This window comes from Labrus bergylta, chromosome 23 (genome assembly GCF_963930695.1).
Source record: "Labrus bergylta chromosome 23, fLabBer1.1, whole genome shotgun sequence".
Classification (NCBI taxonomy): Eukaryota; Metazoa; Chordata; class Actinopteri; order Labriformes; family Labridae; genus Labrus; species Labrus bergylta.
In genome coordinates this window covers 12,528,941-12,553,683 of record NC_089217.1, presented here as the reverse complement: position 1 = coordinate 12,553,683, position 24,743 = coordinate 12,528,941, and the positions used below count along the sequence as shown (strand labels likewise).

The 24,743-nt window shown below is 47.8% G+C and overlaps 1 protein-coding gene across 3 annotated transcripts; it reads left to right on the top strand.

Annotated features, from left to right (window-relative positions):
- Positions 1 to 466: 466 nt before the first annotated feature.
- lmo3 (LIM domain only 3) lies at positions 467 to 21,358 on the top strand. 3 transcript variants are annotated; one of them, XM_020657859.2, is made up of 4 exons: positions 467 to 1,060; positions 7,594 to 7,807; positions 16,846 to 16,971; positions 19,136 to 21,358. In XM_020657859.2, the coding sequence occupies exons 2-4, from the start codon at positions 7,602 to 7,604 to the stop codon at positions 19,239 to 19,241; spliced, it is 438 nt and encodes a 145-aa protein (XP_020513515.2). In that variant the 5' UTR covers positions 467 to 1,060; positions 7,594 to 7,601; the 3' UTR covers positions 19,242 to 21,358. The 3 variants fall into 3 exon arrangements, with proteins under 3 accessions (XP_020513515.2, XP_020513516.2, XP_020513514.2); XM_020657860.3 differs by lacking the exon at positions 467 to 1,060 and adding an exon at positions 3,099 to 3,311; XM_020657858.3 differs by lacking the exon at positions 467 to 1,060 and adding an exon at positions 3,544 to 3,969.
- Positions 21,359 to 24,743: the final 3,385 nt, after the last annotated feature.

Genomic DNA, 24,743 nt, shown 5'->3' with positions numbered 1-24,743 from the left:
CTCCTCCTCTCTGACTCCCCCTCTCTGCCACCTCCTCTCTGCCTTTATTCTCCCTCTATCCTCCTTCTCTCCCTTTACCTCCCTCTTCCTCTCTGTCTCCTCTCTTCTCTACCTCCTTCTCACCTCTTTACCTCACCCTCTCCTCTCACCCCCGGTTCGCCTCCCCCTCTCTGCCCCCCTTTATCCACTCTGCCTCCCCCCCTGTCCTATCTACCTCCCCTATCTTCTCTCAGTCTCCCCCTCTGTGCCTCCTAGTGGAGGAGAGAGAGAGAGAGGAGGAGCAGAGGAGTGAGTGAGCTCTGTCACTGCTAAGTCTGGCTGCACTACAAAGGTTAGCAGATCTGACTGTCAATAGTGTCTTGTGGGTGGGAGGGGGGAGGAGGGGGAAGCAGGAGGTGAGGTGGAGGGGGGGGGGGGGGGGGGGCTGGTCGCTTTGAGAGAAAGAGATACTTTGATATTTCGGAATGTTAGAAGGGTGAATGTGGAGAAGTGGAGGTTGGGGATCTAATTACCGGGCCATAATTGGGGGCTGGGGAATAGGTTGCCGTCCTCTCAACTCGCTGCAGATCAATTATGTTAAGAGAACATCTGTAAGTAGAGCTTAATGAGGTCCATTAGAGCAACATGCGCTGCCTTCCCTAACGCTGCTTGTCAGCTTCTTGGATGAGCTGGAGTGTGCTGCTGACTGGGGACCTGCTGGAGGGGCTTAAATAGAAGAGGAGGCTCCACTCCGCAGCGCTTTCCTCCGCCGGAGAACATAACAGACACACCGGAGCACCACACGGACAGGAGAGGAGCGGACAGGGGAGGAGACAGGGACACAGAGACAGAGACAGAGGGACAGGAAGAGGAGAAGAGGAGGGACGCCTTTTGAAGCTGGATCGGGACGCTTTCATCGATCACACATCCTAAAACTTGATCCCAACTGTTCTCCAACTCGCGCCGCAGAGTTTCCTCCCGCTCAGCTGGACTTTAGAGACTTTCCTTGAGGACATTTCGCATCCAGAAGAGGACACACTCGGCGGGGTTCTGATCTGCGCACTTCTGGCTCTACTTCAAGGTTTGTTCTTTTCTTATTTTGTTGCTGAACGCGGAGTGACAGCTTCACGTAAAGAGCGCGGAGCAGACAGTCGAGCGCGACGATGTGTGTGTGCGTGCGTGTGTGTGTGTGTGTGTGTGTGTGTGTGTGTGTGTGTGTGTGTGTGTGTGTGTGTGTGTGTGAGAGAGAGAGAGGGTAGGGTGAGTGTGGGTTTTATGATGCAGCTCCTCGCTCATGTCTCCATCATGGAGCAGAGGTTTAGGGTCATGTAAGCAGCCTCTCTGCTGTGTGGCGCGTGCCTCCGATGCATGGCTCGCTCCTCTCCTCGTGTCCTCCGTCCTCCCCTCTTAGGGTGGAGGGGGGAGGAAGGTGAGAAAGTGTCGGAGAGCTGACTGAAGGCAGGGCGAGGGGAGGTGGCAGCCTCCCTCACTCTGCAGTAAATTGCGTGATTACGGAGATAGCGCGCTGAAATAATTCAATCCATGACAAAAGCTAATTAGAGTCAGGTAATACCTGTCAGCTTTAATGCAGCTCATCACTCAGCGCGGCGCGAGCTCCGTTTATGACCCATCTCATTATCACCGCGCTTTGGGCTCGAGCCGCATGCCAACTATTGACTCGTGTCTCCTCCTCCCCTTGCCTCACCCTCCCTCATCATGCCTCCCCCTCTACCCCTGCCTCCTCCTCTCTCACCCTATCTCACCCCTCTATAGGAATATTTAAGAGAATAACTTGTCAGTCAGAGAGTGGGGACACGGGTGGAGGGCGGGGCTATGTGTGGGTATGTGTGTGTGTGTGTGTGTGTGTGTGTGTGTGTGTGGGGGGGGGGGGGGGGGGGGGTCCATCCTTTAATTACAGGAGTGATTAATATAAAGAGAGAAAGAGATGATCACAGGATACATGCGTGAGTGTAACTGCTGCTTTGGCGTGGCGTGTCAATGTGTGCGAATGGGATTAGTTACTTCTTTTGGTCACTTTACTCAGCGGCCTCTACCATCAGTGTGTGATTGTGTATGAATGGATGAGTTAATACTGATGGACTCTACGCAGCGGCCTCTACCATCAGCGAGTGAATGGATGAGTTAATACTGATGGACTCTACGCAGCGGCCTCTACCATCAGCGAGTGAATGGATGAGTTAATACTGATGGACTCTTTACACAGCGGCCTCTACCATCAGTGTGTGAATGGATGAGTTGATACTGATGGACTCTACGCAGCGGCCTCTACCATCAGTGTGTGAATGGATGAGTTGATACTGATGGACTCTACGCAGCGGCCTCTACCATCAGTGTGTGAATGGATGAGTTGATACTGATGGACTCTTCACACAGCGGCCTCTACCATCAGTGTGTGAATGGATGAGCTAATACTGATGGACTCTTTACACAGCGGCCTCTACCATACTTTACTGTGAGTTTACACCAGGCCGTTAAATTGCCACTACCACTGGGGGGATCAGGTCTAGTTTAGACTCTGACATCAGTGAGGATCAGGTCTAGTTTAGACTCTGACATCAGTGAGGATCAGGTCTAATGTAGACTCTGATATCATTGAGGATCAGGTCTGATGTTGATCCTGATATCAGTGAGGATTGGGTCTGATGTGGATACTGATGAGGATCAGGTCTGATGTGGATTCTGATATCAGTGAGAATCCGTTCTGATGAGATAGGTGTGCTGGAGAGGAAGGAGTCCACCATCAGAGTCATGAGTCTGTAATCTTTGATCATCAAAACTTTATCCAATATTGATGTCTTAGTTTTGTTGCCATGTTTTCTAACTATACGATAGGGCCTCTCTGCACACACCTGTCTGCCTGTCTGTCTGTCTGTGTGTTTTTATAACAAAGTAACGCGTTCCGTGTTTGCGCGCACCTGCGTTGTAAAGTGGGCGTTCTGTGCGCGTGCACGTGCAGCCTGCCCTCCTCTCTCCGCGGGTTGGCCGGTGATCGGTGAGTGACCTTACCGAGGAGGTGTGAAGTTTCTCCGGTGAGGAGTTGGGGGGTGCGGAGGTAATAAAGCGCCACTTCCTGCTTCTCCCTCCGTTTATTCACTGCTGCACGCAGCGGCGAGTGGCGGGAGGAGGAACACCTGTAGCTGGGTACCACACACACACACACACACACACACACACACACACACACAAATACACACACACCGGCTCTCCACGTGGAGCTCATCACCTCCATCCACATGTCGGAGTGGTGAAGTTTAGGAGCGCGAGGACCTGAAGCAGTTGGAGGTCACAGTCTGTTTACCTGGCTCAGAAAGGTGAGTAACGTGCACGTGGACACGCTGGAACCCTGATTAAAATCTGAAAGGCTACATGATGAAATTTACTGTTCAAACTTAGAATGGTTAAAAAAAAAAAAAAAAGGTGTGACAGGTTAGGTGTGGATTTAAGAGAGTTAATATAAGAGAGAGAGAGAGAGAGTGGGGTGGGTGCAGACCTGCGGGGGGAGCTCTCTCTCTCTCTCTCTCTCTCTCTCTCTCCCTCTCCCTGTCACGTCACAGCGGTGTGACTCGTGCAGCGCGTGCAGCAGGAGCTGTGTGTGTGTTGTTGGATTAGATGGTCTCAGCGCGCGGAGGGGAAGCGTCTCTTTGTCGTCCTGTCATTCGCTGCTGCCTCTCTCCGCGCGCGCAGCTCCTCCGGTGCTCGGTGGACGAGCCTCTCTCTCTCTCTCTCGCGCTCTCTCTCCGTTGTACGGTCGGTGTTCCCTCGCCGTCTTCTTCGTCTCCGTCTCTCCCTCGGTGCTCGGTGCCCGACGCTCTGGATCTCTTTACCGGTAACAAAGCCTGATCCCGGCTCCTGCTCCCGGCTTCCTCTCCCCGCACACAGCGGCTCTCCGGTCCGGCGGCTCCGGGTTGCATGGTGGAGCTTCGGCGGCTTCAGCGGCTCAACAAATGCAGAAAAGGGAGAAAAGTTTCGGTAAGATACCGTTTGTTTGTTTGTGTGTGCGCGTGTGCGTACGTGTGCGCGCGCGCGTGTGTGTGCGTGTAGGACGGATCAGGTGTGTGTGTTTGTGAAAACAGCGCGTGTCCGTCGAAGGAGATGGACCGGATGTGACCCGGTCCACTGGTCCGGATGTCTGTGATAACCTTCATTAACGGGTCTGATGGGGGGGGGGAGCGAACACTGATATCTACGGCTCAGTTAAATGTCCGTGAACGCTTCAGTGTGTGTGTGTGTGTGTGTGTGTGTGTGTGTGTGTGTGTGTGTGTGTGTGTGTGTGTGTGTGTGTGTGTGTGTGTGTGTGTGTGTGCGTGCGTGCGTGCGTGCGCGTGTGTGTTTTTCAGTCCGTTATTGGCCTTTCCAGCTCTCCGCTGCCATGGCAACAGTAATTAAACTGATCGGGTGAAATGTCAGCATCTCTCGGAACAGCTGCGACTGAAATAGCTGCTCCGCTCATCCCTCAAACTCCCCCCGCTCCACTCCGAGACACACCGGGCTGAATGTGGCCGGGACCGGACCGACAGCAGCCTGTAGAGGAGGAGGTGAGGCGGAGGAGGAGGAGAGGAGAGGAGAGGAGAGGAAAGAGAGGAGAGGAGAGGAGAGGAAGGGTTGGTGTGAGCAGGACACGATCCAGCGCGTAAACCAAACCGATGTGATTAGCTCCCCTCCTCGCAGCTGTGATTTCTGGAAGCTTTTGTTCGGCTCTCTCCTCCTCCTCCTCCTCCTCCTCCTCCTCCTCCCGGCAGCAGGAGGAACGGGGTGCTCAGGTTCCTGCCGGGCAGAGTAAAAAGGAGGACTAACTCTGCTCTTTTAATTTGGTAATGAGACACTTTGTAGTGGAAAGCAGCCGGACGGATCAGCTCGCGCTCTCAATCATGACAATTAACAACCCCCCCCTCCTCACACACACACACGCACACGCACACGCACACACACACACACACACACACACACACACACACACAGACCTTCATTAAAACCGGAAACCACGAGCTAAACCGAGACCGGTTTGATACTCACTTAAAGATGCGTGTGTGTGCGCGCGCGTGCGTGTGTGTGTGTGTGTCCCTTTAATGTCGTCATGATAAAACATTTTAAAATACATTTTAATCGGTTTGATTCCACGGCATCAAGGAGAGAAGTCTTATCCATCCAGCCTTTAATCATCTCTTGATTTTAATCTGGAACAAACTCCAGCACGCGGTTGAAATTGCACAGAAAAGTTGACAATGTTTTTGTGAAATGTACACAGTGCTGTCTTTGTTAGAATAGAAAAAGTATCTAGTGTTTTTAGAGTCTGGTACTTTGTGATCATTCAAATTCAAGTTTGTGTTACTTTAAAACATGATTTGACAAACATTTAAAAAAGTAGTTAAGATGGTTGAGAGTTAACAAAGTGTGTAGAGAGAGAGAGGTGAGGACAGGAAAGATCCGCTTCAGACGCCACGTCCCTCGGGGCAATGTTTGAAACAAACTAAAGTAAAGGTGAGCTGAGAGTAAAGGTGAGAGTAAAGGTGAGCTGAGAGTAAAGGTGAGAGGAAAGGTGAGCTGAGAGTAAAGGTGAGAGTAAAGGTGAGATGAGAGTAAAGGTGAGTTTAGAGTAAAGGTGAGAGTAAAGGTGAGATGAGAGTAAAGGTGAGCTGAGAGTAAAGGTGAGATGAGAGTAAAGGTGAGAGTAAAACTGAGAGTAAAGGTGAGATGAGAGTAAAGGTGAGAGTAAAACTGAGAGTAAAGGTGAGATGAGAGTAAAGGTGAGAGTAAAACTGAGAGTAAAGGTGAGAGTAAAACTGAGAGTAAAGGTGAGATGAGAGTAAAGGTGAGAGTAAAACTGAGAGTAAAGGTGAGAGTAAAGCTGAGAGTAAAACTGAGAGTAAAGGTGAGAGTAAAGCTGAGAGTAAAGGTGAGATGAGAGTAAAGGTGAGAGTAAAGGTGTATGTGTTCATATCATTGGTGTGACACAAACGTGTGTGAAGTTTAGAACAAGTTTGTTTTTATAGTAACATCATCAGAAGAGTCACCGTCTGCAGACATGTTTACTAACAAAGTATCACCTTTTACAACTCTGTGTGTGTGTGTGTGTGTGTGTGTGTGTGTGTGTCATTGTGTGTGTTGAGGGGGACAAAGGGGAGTGGGGGTGTGCCTCTCTCTCTCTCCTCGGGGAGCAGCAGGAGAATACTAATTCGGCCTGGTGCTGGGGGGCCAACAAAGAGTCTCCTCAGTCAGCTCAGGACGCACAATACAAAGACCACGCCCCCTCTCTCACACACACACACACTCACTCTCTCACAGAGCACACATGCACACACACACACACACACACACACACACACACACACACACACACACACACACACACACACACACATACACTCTCACTCTCTCACAGAGCACACATGCACACACACACACACACACACACATACACTCTCACTCTCTCACAGAGCACACATGCACAGGAGGTCAGGAGGAGAGAAAGTGTTAAAACAGGAGAAAATGTTTTGTGTGTGTGTGTGTGTGTGTGTGTGTGTGTTACTGGTCCAACAGGCTGCAGACTTTACTTCTTTATTTTTCACACTCAGCTGTTTGTCTCTGAATTAAAAGAAACATTTCTGTGTGTGAGTGTGTCTGTATCTGTGTCTGTATGTGTGTGTGTGTGTGTGTGTGTGTGTGTGTGTGTGTGTGTGTGTGTGTGTGTGTGTGTGTGTGTGTGTGTGTGTGTTTAATGTGTGTGTGTGTGTGTGAGATCGTCTCACTTTGTAATGTTTCTAATAAATCAAAAATAATCTTTTTTTTCAGCTGTTAGCGTCGGGGGAAACAGAAAGTTTCACATCTTCTCTGAACAAACTGAAAATGAATGTATTGATATGAATCATTTCTTACAGAGTGAAACAGTAACTACACTATAACTCTACATAAACACTATCATTACTATCATCTCTGATGAGAGCTTACAGAGTGAGACAGTAACTACATGAAGAACTCGTCCTCACCGCCGCCGACAGACCGGCCTGTTGTGGCTCGTAGAGACAGCCATGAACATCCGATTCAAGCACAAGACCTTCCAAATCCCCTTCATCCATATCAGTTTGAAGTTGAAACATACTTTTATCATACTTTAGTTCTTCTTAGCTTTCTCCACAGAGCCTGTTAGCATAGCTACCAAAGGTGAGGTGAGGTCCCACCCACTTATCTGTTATAAGTCTGTAGCTTCAGTGGGGTTTTAAATGTATTTAATGTTTTTCATTTTACTTTCTTACCTGGAATATAATATATATATAAATGTGTATGTATGCTGCATTTCACTGACCTTCTTCTTTGTAGCATCAACACTTGTTTGTGCTGTTGTTACAACGTTCAAACTTTCTGAACTGAAATCACGTGAACACACTGAAGTCAGAAGAACGACTTCACAACTCAGAAACTGTGACCACCTGAGCAGCACCTGAATGCAGCAATACACCTTGTCCTCCTTCTGGTGCTCCTCCTCCTCCTCGTTCTCTGTGAGAGTATATTCAGTGTGTAAACCCGTCTCTCTCTCCCTCTCTCTCTCTCTCTCTCTCTCTCTCTCTCTCTCTCTCTCTCTCTGTGTTCACCTGTCAGGTATACAAATGCTGTCCGTCCAGCCGGACACCAAGCCTAAAGGCTGTGCCGGCTGTAACCGGAAGATCAAGGACCGCTACCTGCTGAAGGCACTCGATAAGTACTGGCACGAGGACTGTCTGAAGTGTGCCTGCTGTGACTGCAGACTGGGAGAGGTGGGCTCCACGCTGTACACCAAGGCCAACCTCATCCTGTGCAGGAGGGACTACCTACGGTAAGATACACACATACACACACAAAGTTACACAGTTACACAGTTACACACACACACACACACAAACCTGCGGCATTGTGTTTCCTGTTCTCCAGTATGTTCTTCTCCACTCTTTAGTTCAGATTGAGATTCTGTTCAACTACACGTGGCGTTGATAGAAAGGTGGCTCCTGTAGATGCTAACAGAGGCTAACAGAGATGCAGTCTCCTCTGATCTGAGCTCACCTGACCTCAGGTGCTTTCAGGTGTTCTCCTCTGAGACTCGGAGGCTGTGTTTTGTCACCAGCCCTTATTTTGACTCTGAAAGATTCAGGCCAGCTCCTCCTCCTCTGCTCCTCCTCCTCCTCTTACTGTCGCTGATGTTCAGCTGAGTTTCAGTTCATGATGAAGGACATGAGGTTGCTTCATGTCCTCATGTCTCTTCATGTCCTCATGTCTCTTCATGTCTCTTCATGTCCTCATGTCTCTTCATGTCTCTTCATGTCCTCATGTCTCTTCATGTCTCTTCATGTCCTCATGTCTCTTCATGTCTCTTCATGTCTCTTCATGTCCTCATGTCTCTTCATGTCTCTTCATGTCCTCATGTCTCTTCATGTCTCTTCATGTCCTCATGTCTCTTCATGTCCTCATGTTTCGTCATGTCCTCATGTCTCTTCATGTCCTCATGTCTCTTCATGTCTCTTCATGTCCTCATGTCTCTTCATGTCCTCATGTCTCGTCATGTCCTCATGTCTCTTCATGTCCTCATGTCTCTTCATGTCTCTTCATGTCCTCATGTCTCTTCATGTCTCGTCATGTCCTCATGTCTCTTCATGTCCTCATGTCTCTTCATGTCCTCATGTCTCTTCATGTCTCTTCATGTCATCATGTCTCTTCATGTCTCTTCATGTCCTCATGTCTCTTCATGTCCTCATGTCTCTTCATGTCTCTTCATGTCTCTTCATGTCCTCATGTCTCTTCATGTCCTCATGTCTTGTTTCTCCAGCTTGTTTCTTAACACGTTTGTGTTTGCTCTGTTCTCTGAGCTCACTCTCTCTCTGCGCTTTAGGACTCACATTAGGCCCAGTTGTCCTGTACCGTGCTGAAGCCTGAGTGTAGTTACCTCTTGTCTTGACCATCATAATGTCATAATGCTGGATAGTCTCATATTTTCCCAAAGAACCCTTTGCTACTATTGTTTGATGATTGTCGAGAGGAACGGTCACATCGATCAGGCTCTAGGTCATGTCCACGTTGTGTTCCTGGGCTTGTATCCATGCATAAGCAGTCGTACCGTGCTGAAGCCGCATCTGAGCTGAACCTGAGCTGCACCTGAGCTGCACCTTAGCTGCTCCACCTGAGCTGTACCTGAGCTCTACCTGAGCTCCACCTGAGCTCCACCTGAGCTGTACCTGAGCTGTACCTGAGATGTACCTGAGATGTACCTGAGCTGAACCTGAGCTACACCTGAGCTGCACCTTAGCTGCTCCACCTGAGCTGTACCTGAGCTCTACCTGAGCTCCACCTGAGCTGTACCTGAGCTCCACCTGAGCTCCACCTGAGCTCCACCTGAGCTGCACCTTAGCTGCTCCACCTGAGCTGTACCTGAGCTCCACCTGAGCTGTACCTGAGCTGTACCTTTGCTGCTCCACCTGAGCTCCACCTGATCTGCAACTGAGCTGACTCCACCTGAGCTGCTCCTTAGCTCCACCTGAGCTGACTCTGACTCTTTCTGTTGGTCCGGGTTGTTTGAAGGATGTTGTTCTGTGAAAGGTTACAGCGCCCCCTGGGCTGCTGAATGTCACCATCATCAAACATTCTGTCCTTAACACACACACACCTAGTTTTTCTCTGACTGAGACTCACACACACACACACGCACACACACACACACACACACACACAAACAAACACATCAGACACACACACACACACACACACACACACACACACACACACACACACACACACACACAGACACACACACACACACATTAACGTCTAAGTCCTTCAGGCTCTTTGAAGCCGTCGAGCTCTTCAGGAGAATTTTCTGGAATGTGTCTCTTTATTCAGACTGATTGAATCTGCTGCTCGATGTTACAAAGGAGCTCTCAGAGCACAAAGACGCACACACATACACACTTAGACACACACACACACACTTAGACACACACACTTAGATAGCTAGACACACACACACACTCCATCACTTCAGAGATGATTACCTGAGTCTAATTACATACAAGGAGGAAACTTTGTTTGATGTCTTTTGTGTGTTTCTCCCCCCTGCTCCCCCCCCCCCCTCCTCCTCCTCCCCTGCAGACTAGCAGACACACATTGCTACAAGGTGAACTATTCCCCGCCATGTGTTATTATTAATAACTGACAGAGCGAGGGGTCACCCAGCACAGCTCTCTGTAAAGCTCCCCGGGCAAGCCGAGCAGGCTGCAGCTGGGTGTGTTGTAAAACAATACTCCCCTCTTCCTCCCCCCTGAGGAGCGGAGCTGCTTGAAATAAGAATAATGCATGGGGGAGAGAGGGGAGGCGTGAAAAATGAAGATGTCACCACCTTGCTGTAAGCGTACCTTCAGCTCAGAGCGTGAGGATGTGGACGCACTATAACTTTCTCGTTAAACTCCTGATGGCAGTGTTAAATCCAAGCGCACACGGGGTGAGGAGCCAGGAGGGAGGAGGGGGGAGGAAGAGGAGAGGGATGATGATCAGCAGTCATATAATGGGAGGTCTCCAGTTTGGAGGGTTAATAGTCGAGTTTGCGGTGCAGTGGATTTGACTTGGTCTGATATGAATCTGCAAACGTCTGTTTAAGAGTAAAGCATGGAAACAAACAGAAAACAGTTCATGTGTGACTAAAGATCCCTCCCACAGTTGGCTGCTAATGGTTGCTAACATGTAAATAAGATAAAGTTCTAGTGTGACTGGTTGTTGGGGCTCTATGGGGACGAACTCACTGCAGGGGACAGCCTCTAGTGGACACTGGAGGAACTGCAGCTGTAAAGTTGGACATTTTAACATGGGGCTCTATGGGGACTGACTCACCGCAGGAGACAGCCTCTAGTGGACACTGGAGAAGCAGTTTTAGGTATTTTTTGTTGAATTTGTTGTATGCATTGTTGTAGGCCTTGTGTTGCCCTCTGTGTCTCTGAATGAGGAGAGGAGGAGTTCACAGAGCAGGTTGGTGTATGTCTCTCTGTACAGGTATCACACCTGTATGTACATCTGTGCATGTGTCACACCTGTTAATGTGTTCAGTGATGACTAACTAGTTTGCCAGACAATTCAAAACTGAAACATATTGAAACACTTACTTTGAGATACTGAACACATCCATCGTCTCCTGAGGCTTAGAACTGTTGTAAATGATGTGACCACCCGTCATAGAGCCCCCCCCCCCCCCCCCGACCCGACCCCCAACACACAGACACACACGTGCGCACACACACACAAGCAGACCTCTCAGTAATGAATATTGACTTGTTTTGTGTTAAATTCATCCGAGCACATCGAGGATTTAAAAGTCAGCAATGGTCAGATCGTTTATATGTTAGACATGTTTTAACCTCCATCACTGACCCTCACATTTTCTTCTTCCTCCTCCTCCTCCTCCTTCTACTCCCTCTGCCTCCTCTCCCCCCTCCTATTTTTGCTCCTCCTCAGTGTGAGTTCTCCTTCAGATTAACGTCTCTGCTCCTAATAAACGCTCTGTATTGACATCAAAGGAAAGGGGGGAGCAGTGCATCATGGGTAGTTGAATCCTGAACCTCTCTCTCTTTCCTGTCTTCTCCTCTCTCCTCCTCTGTCTCCTCTTCTCTCTCTCTCCTCCTCCTCTCTCTTCCCCTCTCCTCTCCTCCTCTCTATACTCCCCTCCTCTCTCCTCTCCTTCCATCTCTCCTCCTTTCTCTCCTCTCTCCTCCTCTCTACTCTTTTTCCCTCTCTCTCCCCTCTCCTCTCCTCTCCTCCTCTCTCACTCTCGCCCATCTCCTCCTCTCTATAATCCCCTCCTCTCTCCTCCTCTCTCCTCCTCACTACTCTCCTTATCTCTCTCTCATCTCCCCTTCCCTCTCTCCTCCTCGCGCCCCCCTCAACTCCCCTCTCTCTCTCAGTAACAGCTCTACTCCTTCCTGCTCCTCTTTGTCTTTTTAATTAAAGCTCAGTCAGTTTGGAGCTGTTTGACCCCAGCTGTCCCTCCTCCTCCTCTTTATGGGGGTTGCTGTAGGTCATTTCCATGCATATATTACCCCTCCCCCCTCCTCCTGCTCCTCCTCCTCTTGGTGATCCTGCAGGCTGCTCAGATGAAGAAAGCTAAATGTTTGAGGTTCAGACTTTCAGAAACGTTTAGATCAAGAATAAATGGAACCAAGAATTTCAGCTTCAAGCCTCTACACAAGCCGGTTAAAACTTATACATATAGGCCACCTGTGTTTGTCCACCTGTGTGTGCTTACACCTGTGTCTGTCCACCTGTAACTGTCCACCTGTGTGTGGTTACACCTGTGTCTGTCCACTTGTGACTGTCCACCTGTGTCTGTCCACCTGTGTGTGGTTACACCTGTGTCTGTCCACCTGTGTGTGGTTACACACCTGTGACTGTCCACTCGTGACTGTCCACCCATGACTGTCCACCTGTGTGTGGTTACACACCTGTGACTGTCCACTCGTGACTGTCCAGCTGTGTATGGTTACACCTGTGTCTGTCCACCTGTGTCTGTCCACCTGTGTCTGTCCACCTGTGACTGTCCAGCTGTGTATGGTTACACCTGTGTCTGTCCACCTGTGTCTGTCCACCTGTGTCTGTCCACCTTTGTCTGTCCACCTGTGACTGTCCACCTGTGTGTGGTTACACCTGTGGTTACATACATCAGATGTTCATCAGTTGATACTTTTAACAAGTGTGCTGAACTCTGCAGCTTTACTCAGTAGCCCCTGCAGTGTGTGTGTGTGTGTGTGTGTGTGTGTGTGTGTGTGTGTGTGTGTGTGTGTGTGTGTGTGTGTGTGTGTGTGTGTGTGTGTGTGTGTGTGTGTGTGTGTGTGTGTGTGTGTGTGTGTGTGTGTGTGTGTGTGTGTGTGTGTGTGTGTGTGTGTGTGTCTGTGTGTGTCTGTGTGTGTGTGTCTGTGTGTGTGCAGTCTGGCTCCTGGTCGTCTCCTCTGGCTGCAGCTCGTCACATATTTGGCTGTCTGCTCTGTTCTGCAGTGTGTGAGAGAGTGATAAGAGATGCTGTTAGACACACACACACACACACACACACACACACACACACACACACACACACACACACACACACACACACACACACACACACACATACAGCAGGCTCTGGCACACATGATGTTTTTTCTTTGTTTCAAGTCTGTGTGTGTGCATGTGTACGTGTGTGTGTGGGTATCATCCTGTGTAAAAAGCCACAGACCTCTGCCATAGAATCCCCCCCGCCCCTCCCCAATAACGCTGCCCCTGTGTCTATAAGTATTGATGTTAAACAGCTCGCAGTGACACACACAGACGTGTTGGTCTGTTTTCTAAACCTCCTACTCTCCTACAAACGTACTGATTGGTCCAACACGCAGGATGTGAAACCTCAGTCTGACAGAAATATCAGGATGTCGTACTGATTCAGTAAAAACCTACAGTCTGCATCAGAGCGGTCTTACTGATGAACTGGATCACATTGTAGAGTTCTAAAGTGAGAGAGCCAGGATTGAAAAGACGCTGTCGTTAGTTTAGCATGAAGGTTTAAAGTTTGATAAATCACAGCTTCAGATTTCCACTGTCAGAAACACTGCTGTGAGTTGTTATGAATGCTTATCATCACTAATTTAAAGACTTCTAAATGTCCTTAGGATGCTTTATAAGTGATGGTTTGTATAAAGTGTTACCTCTTATTAAAATGATCCTGATTTGTATTTATAAGAAGGCACTAACAGATGAATTAATTAATAATAATCAGTAGATACATTGATTACATAAATCAGCTGTTTGTCCTGCTGTTGATGAATGCTCCTCCTCCTCTTATGAGCTCTTTATGGAGATGAATGTGACATGGGGGGGGGGGGGGGGGGGGGGGGGTCTGCAGGCTGCATCTCTTAGTAACAGGATGGAGGGGGACAGGATGTGAGCGCTCTGATTGGTCGGTGTCAGACTCACAGGCGTTTATTTGGACGGAGCAGAGCTGAACCCCTCACTGACTTCTCAATTAGAGGGCGACCTACCGGAACACACACACACACACACACACACACACACACACACACACACACACACACACACACAGACAAACACACACACACACACAGAGCAGGTCAGATTCATCCAGCAGACAGGCTCAGGTTTGATTGAGTTACACACTGTATAAAAACACACCTGTATAAAGGTGTTACACAGGTGAGGGTTTGTAAAGAATGAAGTCTCCTGTAATCTTGATTCTGGAGCCGGAATCTGCTCCATTCTTTACTGCACACCAACACACTTTCTCACAATATAAAGCTTTATTAGCATGACACATGACATTACATGAACATCAACACAATACAAAACAATAACAACAGTGATCAATGACGTTGTATCAGTAAACGTAATAATTAGGGTAAGGGTTAGTACCGTCTCTCTCTCTCTCTGAAGACGGATGCAGGTGTTTCGTCTACAGCTGCAGCACAGAGCTGGTGTTATGATTTGAACGCAAATGTTTCAGTCCGGTCGGTTGGACACATTGTGTTTGGACCGTCTCCTGCAGTTCAGATTAGCTCGATTAGCTCGATTAGCTGTGTCTGTGGCAGCGTTGGTGTTTGGAGCAGATCATTGCAGAGGCCTCGGCCTGGCACACACAGCCGGGCTGCAGGGCTCCAAACCTTTCATCACAGCGTGTTAAAAAGGACCCAAACACAGAGCTGAGAATTTGAAGCGCTCTTTGCGTGGAGGGTGAGGGAGGCTCCTGGTTAAAGGACAGACGAGTGACAGATGATGTTAGACCATGTGATGCTCTTTCTTCGTCTGCTAACCTCTCTGATGAAATCGAGGTGTACATAATGTTTATTCTCTCAGAAAAGAGAAGTTAAAGATGTGTTTCTGCTCCCATCACTGTCTCATCCTCCTCCTGGAGCTGCATGCTGAGTATTTCTCTCACACTTTGTCTTTCCTCAGCAGTAATTAGTGAACTGTGCGGCCTCCTCGGGCTGACAGTCGGGCTCCCGCTCCTCTGAACGCTCCGCTCGCTCTCACACAGCCGCCCATAATTCATCATTAGGATATCAGAGTCCAGGTGCAGATGAGAACTGATCGAGCCGGCAGCCGGGCACGTCGGGCCGCTCAACGAGGAAAATCTTATCCCAGGGACAATTCCCAGGTCACGGCCGCTCTAATTGAAATAATTTAGCCCCCCGAGTGGTTTAATCAGCGACGATCACAGAGCAGGGAGAAGTCAGCGGCGTGTACGAGCATCTCTCATGTCTCAAAGTCTAACAGTTGAGGAAAGAAAAACCTGGTTTGATCTTAGAGACTGAACACTCTCTCTCTCTCTCTCTGAGTGTCCAACATTTTCTCACTGAAAACTCTTTCCATTCAGCAGCAGCACAAAGCTTCTGAACGACTCAGTATGAACAGTGTGACTGTCTGAAGGTGATGATGAAGAGTAAAGGTGTGTTGGGCAGTTTGATCAGTGACATGGACTTTCTCCTGCAGCCTTCAGTAAAACTTCTCTGTGATGTCAGGACAAGCTGATGTGAGATCAGGGAAACATGATATATACCAAGCTTTGTGTGTGTGTGTGTGTGTGTGTGTGTGTGTGTACGTGTGTGTGTCGGGTGGGAGGGTGTTCAGCTGCCTGTACACAGGAAGCCCCCCCCCCCCCCCCCCCCCTCAGTGTTATTAACCCTGAGCTGTAATTATGCAGATTGTCAGAGGTGTCGTGGGGGGGCTCTGTGCTGTGATGTGGGCTGGTTGTCGGCGTGGTGGGCAGACAAGCGGACGGCGTGCTTTACTGAGCTCGAACACATTCATCATGTTGACTGATGGAGGAGGGGGGGGGGCGCTCCCGGGTCCCGCTGGTTAATGTAGTGGGTAATTAACTGTCATTTGGCTCGTAATAGGCCCATGATCAATGACGGTGAGGAAACACACTCTGATCCTGCAGCTGATGAATGCACGCCAAGCACGCCGAGGCCGGGCAAGTGGGAGGGGGGAGGGAGAGGGAGGGAAGCGTTAGGCCGCCAGTGGAATATCAAATGACCCCCCCCTGTCTTTTTTTTTAATGGATTAAGCCAAAAAGCCTTGTTTGTTGCCCTCGATGGAGCTGAAGACTCAGCCAGGTGAACGAGCTTCATCTTCAGAGTCTAATGTTCAGCGTTCAGTTTGGAAGTTTCTGAATTACAAAACAACATTTTATCAAATGTTTGTATTCATCAGTTCATCCTTTCATTACTTCATCAGTTCATCCTTTCATGAGTTTTTGACGTGTGTGTGTGTGTGTGTGTGTGTGTGTGTGTGTGTACTATAATAAACACACTGTGTGAGTTTTTTAACCAGAGATCATCTATTAGCAAGAGCTGACACACTGCTTTATGTTTTTAACACACACACACACACACACACACACACACACACACACACTCGGCCTGCAGAGTCCTGAGGGTTTATCATTACGCTCTATGATTTGAAGATGTGAGGAGTAACAGCTCCTCTCTGCTCTCCTGCTCTGTGTGTGTTTACATCTGTGTGCTAAAGAAACAAACTGACGAGCTGACCATGAAGCTGCTTCACCAACATCAGCTCACACATGCAGCTCATCGTGGACACTGTCAGGACTTTTTCAGGAGTTTGTGCATGTGTGCACAGGCTGCATTGTTTTCTGTGGGCTGAATAAAGAAGCTGTGATAATCCAGTAGGGTTGTGTCTGGTTCTTATTAAGGTCAGAGTCACATGAAGACTGAAAGTTAGCCTTTAGCCTCCTGTGATTCTGTAAACCTGCTAACTACTCTTCTCTCTTTTTACACAGATCTATAGAAATAATGTCTCTTCTTTTTGTCTGTGTGTGTGTGTGTGTGTGTTTCTCAGGTTGTTTGGAGTAACAGGAAACTGTGCGGCGTGCAGTAAACTCATCCCGGCCTTTGAGATGGTCATGAGGGCCAAAGAGAACGTGTACCACCTGGACTGCTTCGCATGTCAGCTGTGCAATCAAAGGTGAGTCATGTGACCTCTGCTCACCTGTACCTGCAGTCTGAGGAGAATCTCAGATGATCACAGATTAGTATCACACACACAATACAAATGTGTGTGTGCTCAGAGTCAGCTCAGAGCTACAGGTGAGACTATCTGTGTCCTCTCAGAGCCCCGTTTATACATGAAGCAAATCACGTCTGACTTCCTCGTGTCAAAGTACCCCTATGTTCCTCGTGTTAAAGTACCACGCTGTTCCTCGTGTCAGAGTACCCCTATGTTCCTCGTGTTAAAGTACCCCGATGTTCCTCGTGTTAAAGTACCACGATGTTCCTCGTGTCAGAGTACCCCGATGTTCTTCGTGTTAAAGTACCCCGATGTTCCTTGTGTCAGAGTACCCTGATGTTCCTCGTGTTAAAGTACCCCGATGTTCCTCGTGTCAAAGTACCCCGATGTTCCTCCTGTCAAAGTACCCCTATGTTCCTCGTGTCAGAGTACCCCTATGTTCCTCGTGTTAAAGTACCCCGATGTTCCTCGTGTCAGAGTACCCCGATGTTCCTCGTGTCAGAGTACCCCGATGTTCCTCGTGTTAAAGTACCCCGATGTTCCTCGTGTCAGAGTACCCCGATGTTCCTCGTGTTAAAGTACCCCTATGTTCCTTGTGTCAGAGTACCCCGATGTTCCTCGTGTTAAAGTACCCCTATGTTCCTCGTGTCAGAGTACCCCGATGTTCCTCGTGTAATTATTATTAATAATAACGATAATGTGAGATTTGTAAACATCCGACATGCTTCTTTTGGTTTTTATAACATGATGTTGAGGAACGCTGGGGCTCCAACAGATCGCAGCAGGGGGCCACAGATAATCAATGGAGCTGTCGCCCAGGGGGGGGGGGGGGGGGGGGGGGGGGGGGGGCTCTGATAAGGAGGAGACTCTCTAACACACTGATTGGGTTCAATCAGCCTCTGGTTCCTGTGCCACTGTTCAGCTCGTTAGACCAATCAGAGGCTCGCTTTGTGCATCATCAAATCAGAGCCCAGAGTGTGTCCTCCTGAAGGCAGACTTCCTGATCTGACAGTGAGGAGGGGGAGTGGCCTACAATGATTAAAGTCAGATGTTGTTTATTCTTTAATATTCTGGTTAGAAATATTAAACCTGGATCAGTGTTTCATAAAGCTGAGGATGACCCCCGGTTACCAGCACACTGTTGTGTACTGTAGTGTATTGTTGTGTGTCCTTAGTGTGTTTTAGTGTATTGTTACAAGTTACAATTCACTTAGCAGATGCTTTTATTCAAAGCGACGTACATCAGAGTAAGGCGATGACTCTACTCTATGACTCAACTGAGCCACAGCTGCCCCGCCATATTGTTGTGTGTTGTAGTGTATTGTTGTGTGTCTTTAGTGTGTTTTAGTGTATTGTTGTGTGTTCTTAGTGTGTTTTAGTGTATTGTAGTGTGTTGTTGTGTGTCCTTGGTGTGTTTTAGTGTATTGTAGTGTATTGTTGTGTGTCTTTAGTGTGTCCTTAGTGTGTCTCCTCGCTGAGTGTGAGTCCTGATAATTGGTCCCTGATGGACGTAAAAAAATCACGCTCTCTCTCTCTGCCTGCAGCGCTGAATAAAAGCTCAGCACATACCTGAGCTCCTGCAGCAGCAGAGATGTTAGCATGCAGGGAGTCAGAGGAGGTGAGCCCCTCCTCCTCCACACCACCCCCCCCACCCCCCACCCCCCCCCACACCACCCCCTGTAAACACTGCCCAGTGTTTGCAGACCTTGTCCAACCTGCATGCTGAGCGAGATAAGCGGCCCTCAGGACAACACGGAGCCCGACGCTAAAACATAATCTGTACTTGGTGCTGTGCTCAGAGGTCAACTGTTCTGTTACTGTACCCCCCCCCCCCCCCCTCGCTGTTTGAGAAAGGGGGTCCTCTCCACCTGCAGCTGTGTCAGCCCCCCCGCCCCCCCACCTGTTGTGCTCCAGAGATCATCATTTTAACCCCCCTCCCTCTAAAACTGAAAAACCTGCATACTCTTATTGCCCGATGATTTTTCATCATAATTACGAAGCTAGCAATGCTACATCTATTAGCTTACAGCTACGTGCTAATGTTGAGATCATGCTCTGATGCTAATGCTACACCCTCCCTCTCTCTTTGTGCCCCCCACCCCAACCCCCATGTGTGCTGCAGGTTTTGTGTGGGAGACAAGTTTTTCCTGAAGAACAACATGATCCTGTGTCAGACGGACTACGAGGAGGGGCTGATGAAGGAGGGATACGCCCCCCAGGTCCGCTGACCCAGCCCCCACCCCCCCCCACCCCCCCACCCCCCTCCCCCGTGGACCTGCAACAAGGAGGGAGGAGGAGGAGAAACTGAAGGAGAGCTTGTAATCAAACTTAAAGCACTATGGCCTCCCCTCCTGCCTCTGCCCCCCAACATGTAAATATCCTCCCTGATGAGGGGGGGGGGCGCACTCTGCACAGAATAGCCATAGACACTCTGTGAGGGGGGGGGGGCACTCTAAAAAGCGGGAACAGGATGAAGATAAAAACTGTACATTTTTTTAACCCCCCACCTCTAAAAAAGAAGCCAAACCTCCGCTGTGAAGGACTGACAGAGACCCCCCCCTCCCTCTCCCGACAGCCGCAAGATTTAGCGTCTACTTGAAACACACAGAGGGATCATTAGCCTGAGAAGAAGAACTTTGTATTATCTGATGTCATAAACACACTGAGGGTCTGATTCACTCACAAAATCGCAGTCTCTAATAACTCCATAACTTATTCATCATGGTCTCTGAGTCTAACTCTCAAAGCATATAGCTCTGATGATCTTCAGACACAAACACAGTTAGCTCTTTAGTGTGTGACGGTGCAGAGAAGCTATCTGCAGCTTTAGAGGATACACCCTAAACATGAGATGACTTTCACCGTTTCAAACAAAGCTTCCTCTCCTCGTCCGTGAGTACAACTCGTTTTACAATGAGGCTGATTTACAGAGAAAGAGACGATTGTTCCTCTATTGACTGAATAATGGATCATTTAAACACAAACAGCAGAGACACTCAGAGCTGCAGTTTGCTCTGCAGAGCAGTTAGAGGAACATTGAACCCTTTGCGTGTCTTTTTGACTCTTTGCAGGTTTAGAGGGATGAAAAGCTTCACAATCCTTCTGTGAATCAGACCCTGAGTGTAACGTGAAGAGCCGAGCCTTTATGTGATGAATTAATCAAATTTCATCGTGACTGATCAAACTCCTGCAACGTGTGACGACTTGAATCTTTAATATGTTGTTAGGAGTCGGTCAGTCCTGAGGGCATGAACAGCTCAGGTTCAGACAGACAGGAGATCATTCTGTACACTGACTCTGGATTCTTGCAACCCTTCTCTGGTCAAACAGCATTGTGAGTAACACTGGTGGAGGCAGGTAGTCATACTGGTCCTACTGGTCCTACAGGTTGTACTGGTCCTACCAGTCGTACTAGTCGTACTGATCATCTGGTGGGGGTTGTAATCTTTTTGTACACTATTTATTTGATCATTATTCATCACATGTCCAGATTTCTGTTTGGCTGGCTGATACTTGAATCCATTGTTTGGTTTGTGTTGAAGACGACAGCTTGAGGTTCAGTGAGCTGCACTCTGCAGCGGGTCAGCCATCTTTAAAAAATAAAATAAAAATCTTGAGCTGGGTTTCCCCTGAACATTCCTGGGAAACAAACCTAACCTTATGAGTAAACTCTCAGAGTCAGACCCTGAAGGAAGTTCCTGAAGTGGAAACACATCTTTAGTCCCCTGTAGGACCCGTCAGCCTCCACAGGTCTCTGCTGCAGAGTCACAGTCACACCAAACTTCAGTATTCTATCAGTATTAGAAATCTACGATCACTGACGATGAAGAGCACAATGCAACGCTCTGAAGTGTTCCATCATGAGACCCACAAATAAAACCAACTCCACAATCAACAATGGACGTCTGCTGCAAATAGAACAAAAGTACAAACTAAAACATTGTTTCTTTACAATCATTCTGAAAATACACGATCACATCAACAAATAAAGAAAACAAAGCAACAGAAACATGGTGTGCATCAAGGCTCCGTTCTGGAGTTGGAGTGTTTCTGCATGTGGAGAATATAAAAGTCACCTGGTTTTTGCAGCGTGCTTGCTCTTATTGTTCACAATAAAAATCCCTCTGTGTGATTCAAACACACTGAACGTGTCTCAGCTGCAGAATCACAGAAACAGTTGTAAATTCTGTGTGTACATAAAAAGAAGGATTCCTTTTGCTTGCTCTTGTACAACGATTTCTTTCTCAGAGTCATCCAGCATGAGATGTTTCCTTGGAGGACCTCACCTGTAAATAATGTAATTGTAATAATTTTAAGCACAAATGTAATACAGTTTTATTGTGTACCCTCCGACTCTGGACTCTTTATTATGACATGTTTTTCTTTGAGCAGGATGTTAGATTTTTTTCATATCATTATGGAACTTCACATGATTTATGAAGGTCACCTTCACTTATGCAGTGAAGGTGAAGTGTTAAGCTGAAGGGCACAGTGCTGACATCTTGCAGCAGAGCATCATGCAGCATAGCATCTTGCAGCAGAGCATCATGCAGCAGAGCATCATGCAGCAGAGCATCATGCAGCAGAGCATCATGCAGCAGAGCACCATGGAGTAGAGCATCATGCAGCAGAGCACCATGCAGCAGAGCATGCTGCAGCTCTCTCCATTGATTGATCTTAAGTGGGCTGTTTCCTCACTTTGTCGTCTCTCTGACTGTAAAATCTCTGCAGCGTCGGATGAAAGCAGCTCAGGTTGCACAGCCTCATCTGCAGGGTCTAAACTCCTCCATCTTTTGTTCAGCTCCAGGAACTCAAACACTGACATCTTCTAACACAGAAGTTTGTTTTCTGTTCTGGTTGTGTCATGTGAGTCAGACATGGAGACAAACAAAGCTTCATTTAGAGTTCGTCGTCAGCAAAGAGAGAGAGAGAGAGAGAACCCGAGATAATTACCTGGATTTAATTTACAGAGAAGGAACGAGGAGGTAAAACATTTGGATTATTATTACTTGTTACTCTAATTAGTGAGCTGCTTCTGAAGCACCCCGTGAAGTTTGTCCACAGACATGCTTACATCACATTACAGCCCTAATATCCAGGCCAATTAAGCTAATTGAATTTCTTACCCAGAGAGAGAGCGAGACAGACGGAGAGGAGAGGAGACAAGAGAGTGAGAGAGATTTGGTCTGTACCTTTAAGCTTCCAGAAAACCTGCAGAAATACGAACATAATGAACGCAGCGTACAGACAGAAGGCTCCGTCTGTGTCCGTATACGTATCAGATGTAGAACATTAATGAGCCTGAAAGCCTCTGATTTGCCAGTTCATGCACTTTTACGCCCCTGTCATAAATCACCGTTCACGCTGCTGAGCCATCATCAGAGACATTCTTTTATCTACCAAAACGTTGCGATGTACATGCACATTGTAGAAGTGTGCAGGACTTTACCTGCAGTTTTTGATCATTAAAAACAATACATGATCCAATATTGTGTTTGGGGCTTCTTTTTCTGTTGCTGGTAATCAAACATGCATCTTTGATTTCTCCTCAATCATATCAAAGTGAATAAATCTGATATCGTTATGAGCCTTCTCCTCTGTCTGCATGCTAACAGAAACTAAAACAAACACTCTTATCAAAGTGGGTATAATGCATTAAAGAGTAAAGACCCTGCTACTCTGAGAGCTGATGAAGCACAAACAGAGATCTGAACCCTCTGCAGTCATTAGGAACATTCACAGGAAGCATTAGCTGCCAGGCTGTGTATCGTTAGCGTCTTCATCCCTGTGCTATAGCTGACCCTGGAGTTAGCGCTGTTAGCCCCGCTCTGCTCTGCCAAACGGCTCCAGGGCCAAAAATAATGATCTGTACAGACATGCCAATGCTATCTGCAGCAGATAACGCCGCTCTAATGACTCCTCATCCTTCGGCCTTTCAAGGAGACGGTAGCCCGGCGAATATCTCCCCTCTGTCGGCTCATTAGCTCGTTATAGCTCGGATAATGGACTTTAGTATTTTAGGTCTGATGTGAGTGAACAGTTCTCTGAAAGATCAGAGTCAGAAACACTGCACAGGTCAGCAGGATGCACCGACCAATCACAGGCTGGGTACTAAAATACATCGACTCTATTAAAGACAAGACATTGTAGCCCTCTCAATGTTAAACTCTTTGTTTGAGTCATGAAGTTATTTATGAACAATGATCTCACTGCTCATTATGAACTCAACACACAGCTGAACACGTCCTCATCCGGTCTGAACAATTGACTATCAATATTCATGTTTGAAGCCTGTGTGGTGTCAACTGTCTGTTCCTGCAGGGGGGCGCTGGAGTCCCATCGATGGCGGTCTCCATGCTGGAAATGCTGTCTCCTAACTTTCAGTCAGCCTAACAACAGGCTGAGAGCTGGAGCTGAGGCAGGTTTTAAGCCTTCTGACAAACTGTACACGGCGCCCGCCTGTCAATCAGGTCAGCTACACACCTTATTGCGAATAACTCTTATCCTTCATCAATTCAAAACTGATGAATCATCAAAACATTCACCCCCCGTACAGTGTGTGTCGATCGAGACATGAGCTAATCAGACCTGTTTTGTTTTTTTAACCAGGCTGTAAACATGTTGAGCTCTGCTGTAAAAACAGGCTTTTAGAATGGGTGTGAATGTGACTTCCTGTGCTTCTGCAGCCAGCCTCTAGTGGACACTCGAGGAACTGCAGGATTTTACACTTCAGCATCGTATTCATTTTACAAGAGCGAAGGTTGCTGCTTGGTCTGAAGTCTTTAAAACCTGCAGTCAGCAGACGGAGGAAACACTGAACAGCAGCAGTGATGTACTTCGTTACAACGTTCTGTAACTTAATAATATACGAAGCTGCTGGATTTCTCTTATGTGGACGATAATGCATGAATCTTAGTAGTATTATCAGATGTGGTTTTTTTTTCTGTTGAGCATTTTGAACTCTTCAATAAAGAAAGAGTGTTTACAGAATAAAACTGACCATGCTGGTGTTTCTGAGACGCACAGTTAGCATCCTGCTGACACATGTTCCAGCTTTAATCAGACCGGGTCAACTTCTGGTCCAACAACACATCAGACGTGTTCACATCTCTGAACAACCTGTGTGCCGTTAGCTTCAGATTAGCTTCAGATTAGCCTTTGATTAGCTTCAGATTAGCCTTTGATTAGCTTCAGATTAGCCTTTGATTAGCTCCCATATTAGCTTCAGAGGTTGAGGAGCTGATGTTCTCAGAGATGTTCTGCTTTGATGTTGAAACAGTGAACTGAACCACATGTTCAAGTAGACCTTAGAGAGCAGGTCAACCATTACTACACACACACACACACACACACACACACACACACACACACACACACACACACACACACACACACACACACACACACACACACACACACACACACACACACACACACACACACACTAAAGGCCTATAGTCGTGTTCAGAGGAACATTAATGCTGTTGTTTATTCATTAATAAATAAAGTTTCACTTCTAGATTTTAGACAATGTGAGAGGAGAAAGGATGTACAACCAGGTTACAGATTTCTCAGTTGAAACAGAAACTTTTTGAGGGGAACACACACACTTGTACCTGCAGCCTGTCTCTCTCTTTCTCTCTCTCTCTCTCTCTTTTGGTCCCTGCAGTCTCTCTCTCTGTCTCTCTGTCTCTCTCTCTATGTCTCCTCTTCAGTGTGAGGATGTGTTT

Coding starts and splice junctions, on each gene's coding strand:
- lmo3 (XM_020657858.3), top strand. CDS start 3,945: ATGCAGAAAAGGGAGAAAAGTTTCG. Junction 3,970..7,593: donor GAAAAGGGAGAAAAGTTTCG/GTAAGATACCGT, acceptor TTCACCTGTCAG/GTATACAAATGCTGTCCGTC. Junction 7,808..16,845: donor TGCAGGAGGGACTACCTACG/GTAAGATACACA, acceptor TGTGTTTCTCAG/GTTGTTTGGAGTAACAGGAA.